This window comes from Mustela erminea, chromosome 11 (assembly GCF_009829155.1).
Source record: "Mustela erminea isolate mMusErm1 chromosome 11, mMusErm1.Pri, whole genome shotgun sequence".
NCBI lineage: Eukaryota > Metazoa > Chordata > Mammalia > Carnivora > Mustelidae > Mustela > Mustela erminea.
The window spans coordinates 97,041,863-97,059,583 of record NC_045624.1 but is presented as its reverse complement, the minus strand read 5'-3'; the positions used below and the strand labels follow the sequence as shown (position 1 = coordinate 97,059,583).

The 17,721-nt window shown below is 56.6% G+C and overlaps 1 protein-coding gene across 4 annotated transcripts in view; it reads left to right on the top strand.

The window, feature by feature from the left end:
- Nucleotides 1–17,721, top strand: part of GRB10 (growth factor receptor bound protein 10) — a 172,857-nt gene that overhangs the window by 97,415 nt on the left and 57,721 nt on the right. For all 4 annotated transcript variants that reach the window (XM_032305455.1, XM_032305457.1, XM_032305454.1 and 1 more), the window contains 2 exons: nucleotides 4,612–4,807; nucleotides 10,446–10,587. In XM_032305455.1, the coding sequence (XP_032161346.1) occupies nucleotides 4,612–4,807; nucleotides 10,446–10,587 (338 nt within the window). The remainder of the gene's footprint in view (nucleotides 1–4,611; nucleotides 4,808–10,445; nucleotides 10,588–17,721) is intronic.

Genomic DNA, 17,721 nt, shown 5'->3' with positions numbered 1-17,721 from the left:
ACTGACCGTCACCTCAGTAAGGTCTTGGTGACTTCCGTAATAATCGTAGTATAGCACTTTTTTTTTTTCTTTTTTAAGATTTTATTTTTTTTGAGAGACAGGCAGAGAGAGGGGAGAAGCAGTCTCCTCACTGAGCAAGGACTTGCGGGGCTTTATCCCAGGACCCTGAGATCACGACCTGAGCCGAAGGCAGAGGCTTAACCCATTGAGCCACCCAGGTGCCCCCTCCCCCGGTGATTCTATAATCTAAACAGATGAAATCCTAATTGAGCCACAGAAATTTGAAAGTTTGTCAAAGAATGGGATTTTTTTTTTTCTCCTGAGTAGGATATTTTAGATTCTTGAAAAGGTTTCGATTTTGCTCTAAGAACTGTGAAAAATGCACAAAGTTGGTGACATGGCGGTATGACGGTTGGATTTGATTCAGGAAAATTACAGCCTGCTCCCCGCGTGTGACCAGAGTCACCTGGTTTGTCTAACGCCCACGCTTCTAAATGTGCCGGGATGTCTGTCAGTAACGCACCTCAGAAGAGGGAAAGCACGTTGGGGACACACCTTGCTTCGACCCTCTGGGGTTTTTATACTTCGCCATCACACTGACTCTGAGGAGTGTCAGAATGACGTTATGTTCCCGAAAGCATAGTGGCCCTGACTGCAGAGAGCGGTGACCCAGAGCGGTGACCCAGCGGTGACCCTGGCCGGCCCCAAAAAGGAGCAGAAGGGCAGGACGGAAGACAGCACTGCCAGGGGCTTCCATAGGGGAAAGATAACTCCAGTGAAAACCCACCTGGGTGGGGGGCGGTCAGCACATCACATTTTCTCAGAAGAAACGTGTCAGACAGTGAGCCTGTATTTTGGGGGCACGGAAGTGGAAGCAGTGGTCGGTGTGTTCTGCTGGATTTTCTCCAGGTTTTGAGGACGTGTGAACTGCCCCTCAGCCACCCTGCCCATGGCATCCAGGGGCCTGACCCGAGGCCGACTCGGGCTTCACCCCTCACCAGCTCTTAAAGGGTCCATTAAGGGAGAAATGCTTGGGTTGTTCACGGGATGAGTTAGGCTTGTTTGTGTTACGGAGCTATTATGTGGCAGCTAAATAAGAGTGTAGGACACATTCTAGAACTTTCTGGAAGCCCCAGACTTGTGAGCTGCAGTGTGACTTGTACTTGTTCTCGAAGGTGAGTACCCTGAGATGTCAATGAACACACAGCTGAGGGGTGTCCCCCATGTGGTGGCCATTCTCTTCTCCTGGCCCCTGCTCCTCGGCTTACAGATGAGGACAGGAGACAGGAGGACAAGGACCCTCCAGGGGTCCAGATTTTCCGTGAGCCCCACTTGTCCCACTCACCTCCCTGCCCCTGAACTCTGAGCAAGACTGCTGCCTGCTGACTCTGGAGTTCTCCTTTGTGATCGATTAAGTATTGATCACACGGTAACGATGAATTATTAATTCAGTACCTTTGTCCTTTTACTGTCTGGCCACTGGATTAATCTTTGACGCTCCATAACCCAAGCTAAGGCAGCACCTTTCCCCCTCTCATACACACCCCTAGACGTGCGGGGCCCTGCTCGCAGGTTTCAGGTCGGGATGTGCTTACTGTGTGTAGCACCCGTGTCCAGGCCTTCCTCAGATCCCTGCCCTAGCACAGTTGGAAGGTAAGAAGCCGAGGGTCTGTGGCTTTTCAGCTTCTGCCTGGTCTTCCCATAGCTGTTCTCCACCCCAGCCCAACCCCAGCCGGCTGCACGCCCTCCCTGGCTGTAGCCTTGGGGCGCCCTGCACCCCCAGACCCCGTGCCCCTTTGGCATCTGTGCCAGACATCCTCCCTCAGGAAGTTTTTTCGCTGTTCAGCTCTGCTCTGTCTTCTTGGGCCCTTTTCCCTAACGAGTGGGGAAGCCAAAGCAAAGGCGTACATTTTTAAAGAAAGAAAGGCGAATTCCAGGACTGGATGAAACTGACATCTCTCTGTAATGCACAAGGGGTCCTGCGACAGGTGGCGGGGGGAGGCATGGGGCAGGTTCCGGAAAGGTCTGTGAGCTCATGCATAGAGCACACACCTGGTGGCTGCAAAGATTATTTTCAGATTCAGGGTTTGCTCTTTTGCACTTGTGTGTGATCATAGGCAAAGTGCTCGACCCCATGGGTCTGTTCCTCGGCTGGTACACCAGCTCGTGGTCCCCCGTGTATATTGTGTCGTAAGGCGTCCATGAAACAGGTGTTACACGGACAGGTGTTACCGAGTTACAGCTACCTGTGCTTACCACACGTGGGGCTCTGTTATGGTGCAAGGTGACAACCAGCTTCTTCCTGTCACCCCCGCCCCCCGCATGCAGCTCCACTATGAACCCCGTGTCGGGCTTGTGGGGTGAGAGGTAGAAAGCTGAACCTTGTGTCCTGGGTGTAGAGCCCATAGGGTTCCAGGAGTGGGGCCGGGATGGACATGTTCCCAGTGGGTGACCTCTCTGCTCTGCCTTCCTGCCCGTAGGGGCTTGGGCCCTGGCTTGGGGGGTGTCGCGCTGTCTTGGGCCCTGAGCCCGTGGTGCTCAGTGGGCGTCACTTACAGGAGCAGGTGGGCCTGTGGCTGACCCGGCTTGCAAAGCGCCGTGGTAGGGTAAGGCGGGTCTTGTTCATGTTGGCCATGTTGGGCAAAGTGGCAGAGCTGAAAACACACTGAAGAGGGCAGTGCTGTTAGGTTGCAGTGGGTTACATATAAAGAGAACCTACTTCGGAGCAGCTTCAGCTCGCGATTGTAGGGACTGTGCTTTCCAGAGCTCCTTGCCACGCCAGGCTGCTTGGAGCCTGGATCCCATCCCCAGGCTCTGGCTCTGCCCCCTGCCCCAGCTCCTCTCACATCTCCGAGTTTGCTGGCTTATCTACTCCCCCTCCATGGTATATAGTGAGGACTCTCCAGAAAAACAGAATCGATGGGATGTGCATGGGTGTATGGGCCAGGGGGGTTAAGGAACCGGCTCACGTGATTGTGGAGCTGCATGTCCAAGGTCGTCGGGGCAGCCAGCAGGCTGGGGACCCAGGGAAGAGTTGTAGTTCAAGTCTGGGGGTAGAATTCTTCTGTCCTCAGGGACTGTAGTCTTTTTCTCTTAAACTTTTCTTCTCTTCAACTGATCTGATGAGGCCCACCCACATTATGGAGAGCATTCTTACTCAAAGCTTACTGATTAAAATGTTACTCTCATCTAAAAAATATTTCATAGAGGGGCACTGGGGTGGTACAGTCAGTTAAGCATCTGACTTTGTTTTCCCCTCAGCTCATGGTCTCAAGGTCTTGAGATCAAGCCCTGCATTCTGCTCTTTGCTCAGTGGGGAGTCTGCCCTTTTTTTTTTTTTTTTTTTTTTTAGATTTTATTTATTTATTTGACAGAGAGATAGAGAGCACAAGTAAGCAGAGCAGCAGGCAGAGGAAGAGAGAGAAGCAGCCTCTCCGCTAAGCAGGAAGCCCAATGCGGGGCTCGATCCCAAGAGCCTGGAACCATGGCCTGAGCTGAAGGCAGCTGCTTAACCAACTGAGCCACGCAGGCGCCCCAGGGAGTCTGCTTAAAACTTTCTCTGCCCCTCTCCACTGTGTGCTCTCTCTCTCAAAATGAATAGATCTTTAAAAAACAAAAACAGGGGCGCCGGGGTGGCTCAGTGGGTTAAGCATCTGCCTTCGGCTTGGGTCATGATCCCAGGGTCCTGGGATCAAGCCCCGCATCAGGCTCTCTGCTCAGCGGGGAGCCTGCTTCCTCCTCTCTCTCTCTGCCTGCCTCTCTGCCTCGTTGTGATTTCTGTCTCTCAAATAAATAAATAAAATCTTTAAAAACAAAAAACAAAAAAACAAAAACAAAAACAAAAACCTTCACAGAAACATCTAGAATCATATTTGACCAAATACCTGCGTCCCAGCCAAGCTGACCCATCCCAAGTTCCCATCAGAGTCTCTGGAGCACATCTCCTTCTGTTTTCTGTCCTTCCCTCTGACATTCTCTGGGCTTCTGTCTGCGTCAGGCCTTCTCTGCAAAGACCAGGCTCCCCTGTCTGTCAGGCCCAATGAGGGCAGAGGAGGGCACCTGGAGGTCAGCAGGTGCACGCTCCATTGGCCTCCCCCTGTGAGCCTGTCTGCGTGGTGTGGGCCTCCCGGATCCCTGAGCAGGCCAAGGCCCCTGTCCATGTTGGGTGCCGTTCAGCTCCTATGTCTACCACCTCTAGAATTTTGGGGAAGGGAGAAGTCCTGATCTACCTGGTTAGGGCTCGACGTCCGCCTGTGGTCTGGCCAGCTGAGGCCGGAGCAGTGGGGTCATGCTGTGTGGCCCTTCCACACCGAGGGGCCCGTGAGCCAGGCAGAGACTCCAAAGCTGGGTCCTGTCAGTGCAGACCATAGAGACGCGGCTGGATGATGGCTCCGCGGTGCCCAGGGAATGTCAGCAAATACCAATTCGTGTAGTATGTATGGTTCCTTCTGGGATGCACAAGCTCAGTCCCGCTCCATGCCTTCGCTGGGTCATGTGGACCTGTGTGAGCGTTGGGAGCTGATCCCCAAGGTGCCCGTGTGCCTGTCACCCCCACTGCCACCGCTAACATCCCGCTCTGTCTGTTTTCTCGCGGTTGGCCCGAACGCCCAGAGGATGACGTAGACCTGGAAGCCCTGGTGAACGATGTGAACGCGTCACTGGAGAGTTTGTACCCATCCTGTAGCATGCAGTCGGAGACAGCGCCTCTGCTCCAGAACGGCCAGCACTCCCGCAGCCAGCCGCCGCCCTCAGGAACAAGGTCCCTGCAGACGCCACGTTCCCAGCCTATGCACATCCTCGCCGTCAGGTGGGACCCGGGGCTTGGAGGGGCTTGTCTCTGGGGACGGGGATGCGACACAACTCTCTGCACGGTCCCTACATGCATTTTCTTCATCCAGCTCGGCCCCATGGGCTTGGACCTGGTACCTGCTTTGGTTTGGATAACATCCATGGAGCACCTGCTCTGTGCTGGGGGAGGGAAATCCTCGTAAGAGAATGCTTTGGAAATAAGGAAGGAAGGACCCGGACTGGTCTGTTGGAGGCTCGAGGGCCTTACTGCCCATAGTGGGGTCTGGGAGCCTGGAGGAGGGGCATCCCGCGGGGGGTTCACTGCAGGAGACACAGCCTCTGGAAATTCAGTGCTGGCAGGCAGGGCTTCTGGGAAGCAGAGGGGTGTTCCTTCCAGGTGGCACATCTCTGATTTGGGTATTGGCAGGTGAGTAGGAGCTGGGGTGGGTATGGGGGAGGGTATTTTGTGAGTGAAAGGGATGATCCCTGTTGTCTCAGGTGGCTGATTTGCTCCCCTTCCTTGGCAGACTGATACTCTCTTGTACGTACCGTGTTTATCAATTCGTGTGCTGATGGGCAACGCAGGCAGCATGCTAAGTAACCAAGCCTGCCACAGGAGGACAGATGCCACGGGATTGCACGTAGGGGACGCATCTAAGGTAGTCAGACTTTGAGAAGCAGAGAGTGGGAGTGGTGGAGGCCAGATCCAGAGGGGAGGGTGTTGGGAGAGAGGGGGCAGAGCGTCCCAAGTGCCTTTTCTACAAGGGGAGCGGGTCCAGGGGATCTCTTACAGCACCGAGCCCACACGTCCCAGTACCCGGGTGTGGTGTAGACTGAGAACCTGTCTGAAAGGGAGGGGCTTCCAGGATCACAGCAGAGAGCAGGGAGGGCGCGTCCTGTCCGCAGGCTGTGGGTGTGTCCGGCAGGCGACCCTGCTGATGGGTCGCACGGCGTGCTCCTATCACACACACAGTCGTCCTGCTTTCCAACTGCCGATCACACCTCCATGCAGGGGTGTAGACAAAAAATGACCCTGACAGGTGGGGCCGCCTTCTGAAGGCCTCCGTGAGAGGTTCGAGGGGCAAGATGGGGAAAGATTTGAAGAGGCGAGTCAGGAGGTTGGGTTAGTGTTTCTGCAGATCGTCCTGGCAGCCTGGTTCGCGGGGGCGGGGTGGGGGTGCGGGTGTTGGCCAGTTAGGGCACAGATGACTTGGAGGCTGTTTCAGGGACCAGCCTAGAGATGCTGGTGTCCCAAAGCGGATACAGAGGGGGACAGACAGGAGGTGTCAGCGCCTAACTTCGGGGGGCGGTGGGGGACCGCCTGAGCGGTGAGCGTGCCCCTGCCCTGTCTCGAGGGTGTGGCCCGAGCAGCCAGCGCCACAGCTGCTGGGAACGGGGTGCCGAAGGCATCAGGGGCCTTCTGGGGGGAGAGATTGTGAAACCGAGCAGAGAAGCTCTCTGGGGCTGCTGCCCGGTCCCTGTGGGCCCTGGAGGTTTTCAGGTGAGGATGGAGGGGATGGGCGACAGAGCGAGGCCTCCCTGGGCTTTCTAGTGCGAGGTGGTGTTGCCCTCTGTCTTGGGCCTTGGTCAGGCTGGGGCACTCGTGGCTGCTACCTTCCTGGGCACTGCATCTTCCAGGGATCTCGCTTCCTGTGCTTGGGGGTGAAGGGGTGGGGTCCTCTCTGCTTCGAGAAACTTGCAGAAGGCTCTTTTTTTTTTTTTTTTTTTAAAGATTTTATTTAACAGAGAGAGAGATCACAAGCAGGCAGAGAGGCAGGCAGAGAGAGAGGGAGGAAGCAGGCTCCCTGCTGAGCAGGGAGCCCAATGCAGGGCTCGATCCCAGGACCCCGGGATCACGACCCGAGTCAAAGACAGAGGCTTAGCTCACTGAGCCATCCAGGCACCTTATATAAGGCTCTTTCTGGTCTGACATCCCTAGGGTTCTGCGGACAGGCTACCCTCTCGCCCAAGGCGGTCTGCTCTGTCTCAGGCCAGCAGAGTCAGCACAGAGCTGTCTGTAGGGGTGGTCGCCTGCCCCTCGGCCCTTGGCCTTTCCCTGCCTCTCGCTCCTGGTGTTTTCATCCCACTCTGCTTTCTGGGGCATCACCCCGTGTTCTTGGCCCCTGTGCAGTCAGTCTGCAAAGAGACGCACTTTCCCCCCATGCACTTCTCTGGGTGTGGGTCTGTCAGTCACGTGTCCAGAGAAGCCTGGAGTAGGGAGCCCCTGGGAAGGACAGTCACAGCCCGCACAGCGGTTGCACCCGGAGCAGAGTCAGGGCAAAGGATGGACAAGGAGGCCCAGGCCCCTGGGTGACCTGGAGCCCTTGAGCCTAAAGTTTGGGCCACATTCTGCCCTGGGGCTGCCTGTACGAAGTCCCACGGGAGGTGTCTGGGCAGGAATGCAGCCAGGGCAGCGGACACTCTCCCTGCAGCGGAGTGGACACCTGGCCTCAGGCCTTACCTCTTCTCACTTCTCTCAGATAAGTAGCATTCTTTCTTACCTTCAATTTTGTTTTAAAAATGGGGTGACCAATATGGGATACCCAAAGTTTTTTTTTTTTTTTTTGTAAGTGAGGCTTTTTATGGAGCACTTCCTGTGTATGCTGAGCACTTTCTCTGTATAGTTCCTGTTGAATCCTCATTTGTTAGCTGGTACGATGGCTAGCATATCTCTCAAGGTGGGTGGCGTGGTGGCCCTTAATGCCCAGGTGACAAAACTGAGGCCCTAGGCGTAGTGACTGGCCCCTACCTAGTGAGGGGGGAGTCCGGATGCAAACCCAGCCTGAGGGGCCCTGAGGAGCTCCAAGATGTACTGGGCCTGATGCTGTGTGGGAGGCCCACGGAGTCGCGTGTGCAGAGCCAACGGGGACAGGTGCAGAGCAGAAGCTGGGGAAGGCAGTGAGGGCTTCCTGGAAGAGGTTACCACTGGGGCCTCCGATCCTAAAGGAGTGTACTACAGGGACAGCAGCAGGCAGCGGACGTGTTCCAGCTGGGCAGATGACGGAGCACAGGCCTGCCATTCTCCTCCCCGTCCCCAGCCCCCGACATCCCTGCATCTTTGCCCCCTTTCTACGTCTCGGTTTTCAACTATGGAGGGACTCAGCCTCCGGAACTCTCTCCAGCTTCGTGTAATGTCTCTTAGTTTCGCTTCACACAGTACTTGTGAACTGCCATAAAGGCAGCATGGGACTCTTGTTCTCCTTTTAATTTTTAAGAAGAATTTATTGACGTGAAGCTCAAATAACAGGAAATGAACCACTTACAGCGCACGATTCAGGCATTTTTAGTACTCTCCCAGGGTTGTATTCCCACCACTTCTCCCTAGCTCCAGAAGGCCCCCACCCCTCCAGCAGAAACCCCCAGCTCAATGCTCAGTGTCTCCACACTGCCCCTTCCCAGGGCCCCGCGGCCACCCACCTGCATTTCCATTGCTGTGGATTTACCTGGTCTCGCATTTCAGCGGAAGGGCATCCTCGTTCACTTAGCATAACATCTGGTTTTTCCAAATAAGGACTTATTTTTGAAAGATGGGTTTTGGGTTTGTAGCACACTGGAGAGAAATCCAGAAGTATGTCCCATGTGAACCACACACGCACGGCCTCCTGCACTATCCACATCCCCTTGGGTGGTAACTTTGGTACAGTCGATGAGCCCCAGGAGTGTCGGCCCCCAAAGGCCACTGTCGGTGTCATCTGTCCTGGGGGTGTGGACAGATGTGGAATGACACGAATCCATCTGTACACTACTGTGTAGGATAGTCTCACTGCCCTAAACATGGCTTTTAACATTTCTCACAACAGCTTTTGCTAACCCCTAGGGGTTAGATCAGAACGTTGGATCTTGTATATAAGAAAACTCTCATGCTTTGGGTTTGTCACCAGCTAGAGGTCATCCTTGGGCTGGAATATATGGACAAGGGGCCCAACTTCATGTCCCGTGCTCTGGCTCTAGGAAACAAGGGCCACGTGTCAGCCAGACACTTTGCCAGGACAGAGGCTGGTACGGGAAGAGAGGACTCTCTTAACCACGCACATCCGCTTTCTGGTATGTTTGTCGAGCCCCTAGAGAAGGGCCATCCCTCAGCTCAGACCACCTTCCGGCTGTGGGCGCGGTCGTGCTGTAAGTGGGTGCTTCCTGGTCCCTGGGAATGGCCTGGCAGGCCCCTCCAGCATCAGGATCAGGTGGTAAACAGAGAACCTGTAAAGTGATCACGGTGCATTGCTCCCGTGGCAAACTCCGAGGAAGTGAATGCATCATTAATTTAGTTGAACTGTCAAAGGACTGCACCAATTCCTGGAAGACCCGGCCAGCGCCAGGGCTTCCTGAGACATAGTTTTGGCAAGGACCGGGGATGCTGAGTGGTATCTTGGGCTGTGCTCCCTTTCTGCAGGTGGACGCCTGGACACTGGGCAGCGGTGTCCTCCGCCCGCAGGGTAGAACCTGAGGGATAGGAAGCAGACTGGCGCTTTGCTATTGTCTCTGCTTTGACTCTGAACTTGATTCTTCTGCTGTTTTCATACTTGTATCTGATTCATCTCCATGTAGGTGTTTGGCATAGTTATAAGAGAGGTGGGTTTTGCGTTTTCGGGAGGAAATGCCCGAGCACTGGCAGCGTGACATGCTATGCTATGTGGTGGTGCCTGGCGCTGTGAAGTGGGGTGCTGTGGGTGTTTCTGAGCAGACGCAAACCCAGGCCTTCGTGCTCTGGGGAGGTAGCGACTCGGAACACTGAATCCCAGCCCAGTCACGATCAGCCACCTTGTTGTATAAACAAGCAGTTGTTCCAGGACACCAATGAGGACACACGGAGCCGCTTCTGGTGCCTTTGTGTGTTTGGAGAAGTGACCCCTTGAAAGACGTCGGGAAGAGGGGTTCTCCTGGAAATGCTCTTACACCTCTTCATACATCGGTTTTCAGGGAATAAAACCCATGAGTTTTTTGGAGAGAACGCCTGGTACAGGCCCTGTGGGGGGCATTGTTTGGGATAGAAGCGTGTTCATGGTACTTCCCGCCCCCAGATGTTTAATGAGGGAGGGAATCTGGACCCTTTGAGTCTGAGAAGGGCAGCTTTAAAAACAAAACAAAAACAAAAAAACAAGATTTCCCATCCTGGTACCATACATGTAGCATCCCAGCTGTGTTGAAATGAATAGGTGCCTAGTGTTGTGTGTACTGACGGTGTTATGTACATAGCTCTAGGACCTGCTCAGCAGCAGCAGTGACACTCTGTCCGTGACCCAGAAGCCCCCCTCCTGCCCCAGTCCCTCACAGTGACCATTGTCTTAGCCAGGGGCTTAGCGACCCCACGTGCCTCACAGAGGTGGACTGTCCTAAGATCTGTCCTTCTGTGACTGGCTTCTGTCACCCAGCACCTTGTCCTAGAGGTTCATCCCTGCTGTAACGTGTCTCAGAGTTCCTTCCTTGGGCGGGCTGATTTGTGTTCTCTTGTGTGGATGGACCACGTTTGTGTGTCTGTTCATGCCTCCATGCACACTTGGGTTTGACTTTTGTGACATGTCTTGCTGTGACCCTGGGATCCAGGTGTCTGTTTGAGCCCCTTTTTAGTTTTTTGGGGGGCACATCCCCAGATGTGGGATTGTTGGATTGCGTCGGGACGACAGCAAACCTTTAACGAGCGGGTGTGTCTCTCCTCCTAGACGCCTGCAGGAAGAAGACCAGGAGCTCCGAACCTCGTCTCTGCCGGCCATCCCCAACCCTTTCCCTGAGCTCTGTGGCCCCGGGAGCCCGCCGGTGCTGACACGGGGCTCCCTACCTCCAAGCCAGGCTGCTGCAAAGCAGGTGAGCACATGCCCCCCTTCCAGCGCCAGGCCGCCTGGCTGTGGGGTCAGGACGATGTGCCAGCTCTTCCTTCAGGAAGAAGGAAGGGAATGTGTGGGATATTTTGCTTCTTTTCCTCTTGCTGCTGTTCCTTTGGCCTTAGGAAACTTTTGATCTGTTGGCCAGAATTCCATTCGTTAAGTTTCAGAAAGAGTCTCATGAGAAGGTTAAAAAGTAACAATTTGTTACCTAGAGATGAATGTTGGTTCTCTGACAGAATTCCCCCCTACCACATTGCCACATCGTCTTCACTGGCTGGGATCTCAGGATAAATGAGGGGTTTCTTAGGCACCTGGACTTCCACAAGAGGAAGAGTTTCCATGTGGTACTCCTGGTCTGGAATAGGGTCTGAGCAAGGCAGAAAAACCTGACTCGGAAGACGGCAGCCACCTCCTTACGCTAAGAGTTTCTGCCTTACAAGTGGGATTGCATGTATCAGCCGTTTCCTCCGGGAGGAAACCGGGACGCAGAGAGTGCGGGGACCTACCCAGGGTCAAACCGTCAGTAGTTAGCTTGCCAGAGAAATCGGCTGGCAGGTCCGTCCCTCCAGGCTGCCGTGGCCTGGGCCTTGGTGGGTTGCAGGCTGGGGAGGGAAACCCAGTCTTAAACTGCGGTGTGGGTGGTGGTGGCATAAATATGATAATGACGGGAACGTCTGACATTCACGGGGTGACCCCTAGAGGCCAGGCACTGTTCAATGAAGTTTCCATATTTTATTTACTTATTTGTTCATTTATTACCCAAAACACTCTTAAGAGTTAGGTACAAATGTTATCTGTATTTCCCAGTTGGGAAACAGAAGCCCATCTGTGAGTGATGGGGGTGGGTGGGACCCCAGAGCAAGCGGGGGATGGGCAGGACCCCAGAGTGAGTGGTGGGGCTAGGAGGGACTCCCGAGGGAGCAGTGGGACCCCAGAATGGGCAGGAGGTAGGCAGGACCCCAGAGCGAGCGGGGGTGGGGGGCAGGACCCCAGTGTGAGTGGCAGGGCTGTCGGGACCCCAGAACTAGCAGTGGGCGGCAGAGTGGGCGGGACCCCAGAACTAGCAGCAGGACCCCAGAGCCAGCAGCAGGACCCCAGAGTGAGCAACAAGTCTGTCCTACCTGATGGTAGGATCCAGAGCCTCTGATTTTAGCCAATAAACTAGTGTTTCCTGGGATCCTGATGGTCTTTATTTTTAGTAAGTGTATTTCAGAACTCTCTTTGGCTTTTCTACTGGAACCCCCTCTTAATTTCCTCTGCACTTCGCCATCCCCAAGCCTGATGCGCCAGCGTTCCCTGCCCTCTGCAGACCCCCCCACCCTGTGCCGTGCCTGGCTATGCTTGTGGAGGGAGGCATGTCCTCTCTCCTTCTGGGCTCCTGAGCAGCATGCCTCCCTTTCTGACCTCGTGCCTCCCCGGGCAGGCTGCACGGTTCCGCCATTGACACTGGGAAGGTGAGGTAACTGTCCCTGTCCGGAAGCCAGTGCTGGCCGGGCTATAGCTCTTTGTCACATGCCTTCAGGACATCTGGGATGTCTGCCTCCCTGGTGACCTTCTGTTTCAAGGAAGGGTCTAGACAGGCCGTCTGTGGACTGCTCACTGAGCTTGTTTACAGCCTTACCCATCCTAAAATAAGACCAGGAAAATTTTATCTGGCTCTCGCCACGGTTGGCTGGAAAGCGGGCCTCCACCCCCACGGACTGTCCAAGTCTGTAAGCAGAATCCGGAAACTCAGGAATTCTGCCTGCTGTTTTTCTTGGGATCAGAATGTCTGCCCTGGTGTCTGTCTTCCCTGTGCCCCCTTTTACCCGCCCGCTGGACCCGGCGGGCGCAGGACGGGTGGCCGAGCTGGTGGAGAGTCCGTGGTCCTCGTCGGGTCTTAGCTCGGACGGATGCCACTCATCCACGCCAGGCTCTGACCTTTGATCTTAGGAGCCGTGTGTCACTGGCGCAGCAGCCGGTGGCTGCCCCCCAGCCTGCGATGGCGTGGCCATTATGGTCGCAGGAGTGAGGGCCCTTTCTCCGCACCTGCATGCTGTTCTCTCTCCCTTTGCACCAAGTCCAAGGGAGCAGCTGGACCCCGCCTCCAGGCAGGTTCCCTGGAGGCAGTAAACCATGCTCGTGGAGGCCCCTCATGCTTCCTCATTCACTGGGCAGCATGTGGCCAGTGTGGGCGAAGAAGAAAGCCTCTTACCTCTCTGGTAGGAAGCTGGCTCAAGACAGTGAGGCCATCAGAAGCAGCCTCTTTCTGTCCTCGAGTCCAAAGGGGAGGCAGGAGCGAGGCTGGACCGGCCATGTGCCTGGACCCGTTCCTGCCTGGGCCACTGCCTGCCCTACTACATTCTTCCCAGACCCTCTTGCAAACGGGCCAGCAGCCTTCCTTCCCCTCCCCGGGTATCTTCTGCAGGGAAGCTTGCTGGCTGCCCACCATGATCTCTGTGCACCCCAGCTCCAGGGAGCCGCTGCCGTGTCGTGGGCATCTGCTGTGCATGGGGCACCGCCCGCCTCCCACACAGGGGACGCCCACCTGGCGGGACAGCCAGCCGAGGGTGGCAGGAGCGCTGATGAGGCTGAGGGCTCCCAGACATGTTGTTGTCATCCGTCCGGCGCGGCTCCTCTGTGCACGTGTGATCTGGAGGCTAGCTGCTGGGAAGGATCGGAAACCCTCAGTGGCCGCCCCACAACCTCCCCTGGGGCATCCATGGGGTAGATGCCCGGGTTAGGCTGTGGAAATCCTCCCATGGCGACCCCACTGTGGCCCGTTCTTGCCTGAGCCAACTGGGGTCTGCGCAGCGGGAGCGATGTTGTGGACTGTGTGTGTGCACCCCCCGCCACGAGAGGTCATGTGGCAGCTCCACCCCCACGGGGATGGTGTGGGAGGTGGGGTGCCCATGTGAGATCCCTGCCCTGGTGGGAAGGAGCAGGGCTATGGTCTGCAGCAGGCTGGAGGTGGCCACCCAGGAGCCAGGAAGGGGCTCTTGGCAGAACCTGACCTGCCCGCACCCTGATCGCGGGCTCTCAGCCTCTGGAGCTGGGGGTGCCACTTGCTCTTTGAGCTCCCCACCTGTGGTGCCGTGTTATGGTGGCCTGAGCTAGTGGAGAACGGACACTAGTGCTTGGCTCCCCCCAACGGAAGCCCTAATCGGGAGAGAGTGCCCGGTTATGCCTGGATTCGAAATCACTGCGAGGACAAGGGCTGCTGACAGCCCAGCTGTCCTTTCTGCCCAGCTCCGCGTCCCCACCCCCCAGACCTGGGTTCCTGGCTCTGCTGTCCCCACGTCAGTCCCCTGGCTCTGCTGGTAAAGGATCTGCTCCCTGCACCGCTGACCCCGCCCCCACGCTGCTCCCTTAGACCCTGGTCCCACCCTGGTCCCATACCAGCGTGGTCGGGTAGCACCTGCCTTGCACCTGCTCCCAGACCGGATCAGCATGAACCAGGGTCGGGATGGGGGGACCTGCTGAGTCCGCAGCCTGGCAGCTGGACTCTGATCGGGAGTCACCTGCAGCCCCCGAACCCATTGCCCCTCGGAAGCCCAGCCACGGCGGCCTCTGTGCCTCCCGCGGGGTCCTCCCGGGCCTGCGGGGCTTCAGTCTCACGAGCAGTTCCCGGGGTCGCGTTAGACTCAAGTTTCTCAGGCGTTCTGCCTGTTCTGTTGTGTTACGTGGATTTGAAAGCAGCCGCCTTTGGTGTGTTAATTTTTTTTAGGTTTTATTTATTTGAGATGGAGAAAGGAGAGAGAGAGAGAGAAAGTGTAAGAGCACAGAGAGAGAGGGAGCAGCAGGACTCTGGGAGCATGACCTGAGCCAAAGGCAGTCGCTTACCTGCCTGAGCCCTGCAGGCGACCCCGCTTGTTAATATTTTAAACCAGAGTCTCCTGATGGGCACGTAGCTTTATGTCTTCGCCTGTAATGAGAGCACATGTGGGCCTCTTCATCCACGGACAGAAGACGGTCGTGAAGCGTGGTTCGTGTTGGGAGAAGCACCCGCTTTGCCCCGTGAGAGTCTCGAACCCGTGGCTGCCCCGTGCCTGGAGTCTTCCCGGTGGATCACACATCGACGAGTGATTTGTATCTGAACTTACAGCCCTGGTGAAGGATGTCGTTCCCTTGTTTGCCAAACGACACGAAACATACCCGAACGACTGATGAAGTCGTGTAATGACGCGTCATCTCGTCGTCTCAGAAACACAGATGCCCGAGAACCGCTCCGAGCGATAACATTCTGTCCCCTGGAGGGTCATGAAATTCAATTAATATCAGAAAGTGAATTTTCGTGGTGAAAATCAACAAGGCATGTTTAACTGCTTTGTGACTCATTTGGAAAAGACAGGCTGTCCCATGGTCAGAGTGATTGCTAAGCTCGGATCATGAGCCGTGAACCCGCTCAGGCCACGGCCCCATCCTGTGGTCTAGACCGAGTCTTTGCGTGTTTTCAGCGTGTTTCCCTTTGCCCTTGGTGCCGCGTGGACCCAAAGAACCTTAGTTGTTCTTTGTATTTTGCTGAACTAAGTGTTTCAGACCCTCTGGAATATTCTCTTCAGGTCACGGCTGCTGTGTGTCTGCCGCAGTTTGGTGCAGCGTGCGTTTATCTGACAGCAACTATGAGTGCCTGCTGTGTACCTGGTCCAGTGCCGATAATGAGGGTCCAACAGAGGGGGGGCGGCACCTGCCCTCTGACCCACAGAGGCCAGGGTGTCCCCTTGAGCTTAAGCCAGAGCCGAGGAACTGCAGAGAGGCCCAGTGGGTGCTGGCTTGTCTTTCCGGCCAGGCCATGGAATTGAGGATATGAGCCTCCAGTGGTCCTGGGGACAGCCTGGGGGTACAGCATGGGGAGTGGGGAAGAGGAGAGGCTGGGAGAGTTTGGGGCCTGGCCCAGGGGATCAGAAGCGAATGCCTGAAGCTCTTCCCTTCAAGGGACCCTGGTAGGTGTGTTGCGGCTCCGAGTCACAGCCTTGGACCCTGCTGCTGACCTAGAACGCCGGAGGAGAGAGGAGGTTAGTGCAGGCACTGCTGTCCACTTGGGGTCCCGGGTGACAAGCCTTCGGCTCTCAGGAAAGCCTGTGTGCCTGGGGACAGCAGATCACGCAGGCTCCTCCCAGAGGCGCCCAGGCCCGGTGCGCTAAGCCTCGCCCTCCCATTTTAGCCATGACCCCTCTCAGGGGCCTCAGAAGCAGGCAGGAGACGTCTCTGAAGGGGGAGGCCTAGTGTCTGCCCCGCCCTAGCCACGCTGCTGGCCCCCGTCTGGGAGGGATGACGTTAAATGGACGCTGCCCCCGTGCCCGTGGGACAGGGACTGAAATGGCAGGTGCGGCTGTCCCTGCTGAGAGAGAGAGAAGGTCCGCGTAGATAAAGATCCTGCTGGAGTCTGAGGTCCGCGTGGCCTTCCCTGAAAAGCGGCCTGGACCGCACCATGTCTTCCTGTTCCAGCTGTGCTGGTGGGCGGGTGCGGTGTCTCCCGAGCCATCTCTCTGGGCGCGGAAGTGAGGTCAAGCAGGGTATCTCTCCCCTCAGGAGAGTGGGCTGCCCCAGGCACCCCCGCAGGGCTCCCCGTGGCGCCGTAGCCCCTCCCAGAAAGCTGCGCTTGGATGACCTCCCTCTAGCCCCAGGACAGACCGCAGCCCTTCTCTCCGACGCTCACTGCCTCCGACGCTCACTGCCGCAGGCCGGGAGCAAGGAGCCTTCGCGGGAGTGCTCTGTGGGAACCACCACGGAACATCGATGCCGTCGGGAGTGCACGTGGATCACGCGGCGACCCCGTGAAGTGGTCCCAGCTGGGTCACATTCCCATAGGGTCCAACGCGTTTGTCCAGACGAGGTTTCCTAGAAGGCACAAGAAGTAACTAGTCCCCGCTCTGGAAGGACGACACTGGACAGCGGTCTCACATGGATCCCAAGACACGCTACCAGGAAGCCCCGGCTGTGTCGGTTGACGTCCTTCTGAGGGGCTTAGCGCACAATGCATTTCCATGCCACTGGCCCACATGGCGCAGAAGAGACTTTCCATGGGGGGAACTGAGGCCCAGCTACTGCAGTTACTTTAGCTGGAGGTGGAGGCGGGAAGTGAGCTCGGCCTGGGTGAGTCCGGAGCCCGCGTGCTCCCCACCCTCCTGGTGCCCCAGTGTCCGGGCCCTGCTTGGTTTCCGGGAGACCCTCTCCCGCGGTCAGGCCTCCTGTGTGGGCTGGAGCGCCTCTCCAGAATGGCACACAGTGGCGTTGGCTGCTGGAAAGGATGCTTTTGAGTCAGACGTGCTGGCGTTTGGTGCGTGTTTCTGAGTAGCCCTCATTCCGCCGAAGTTGGAGCAAGACAGGAGGGTCTGTCACTGCTCCCCAGTAATAGCCGTTGCAGAAGACAACATCTCTAGGAAGGTGGTGTGCCAGCTTTGGGGTGGGAGCTGTCAGGTGCCCGGGGCAGAGAAGGCCACTGGAGAGGCCACCTGGGCCTGGGATGCCCCAGGAGGCGGGCTGGATCCTGCGGCTTGGCCCCGATCCCACAGCAACCGCCCACCATGGCTGGCATTTGCAGGGCCCCTCCCCGCAGGTCAGGGGCTTTGTCCTTCCCATGCAGATGCCTTTGGCTGCAAGAAACTGGGGTCCAAGTGGCTTCTGTTATGAGGACATTTCCTCTGTCATCATAGCGGGTCTAGAGACAGGGAGAGACAACTGCCACATGCAACCTCATTGTGTGTCACGGCCGGCGAGGCTAGGCTCTTGCGCACACCCAGAAGGCACTTCGCACACGATGGTCCCTGAGCCAGGGTCCTGCTGCTGTTAAGTGGTGGAGGGGGAAACCGAGGCACTGTGGGGCAGGAAGCAGGAACAGGGAGTGCACAGAGAAAGCTGGCTGGGGAAGCAGAGGTGTGGAGAGGTTGAGAGGGGATGGGGCGGAGGATGGGGGCCGAGAGAAGCGGGCAGGAGAGCAGCGCAGGGGAGTGCTGGTGAAGGCCAGAACAGGGATGTTCCTGGGAACGTCTCTGTTTCCGAATCTAATGCAAGCCCCTGTAGTTGGATGGAAACTTCTGGAAGGCCTTGTCAAGGATGGCCTTTTTCGCAGCCAGTGAAGGTTTCCATGGAGCTGCCTGGTGACTCGTTCCAGCAGGTTTCTCTGTTTGTTATT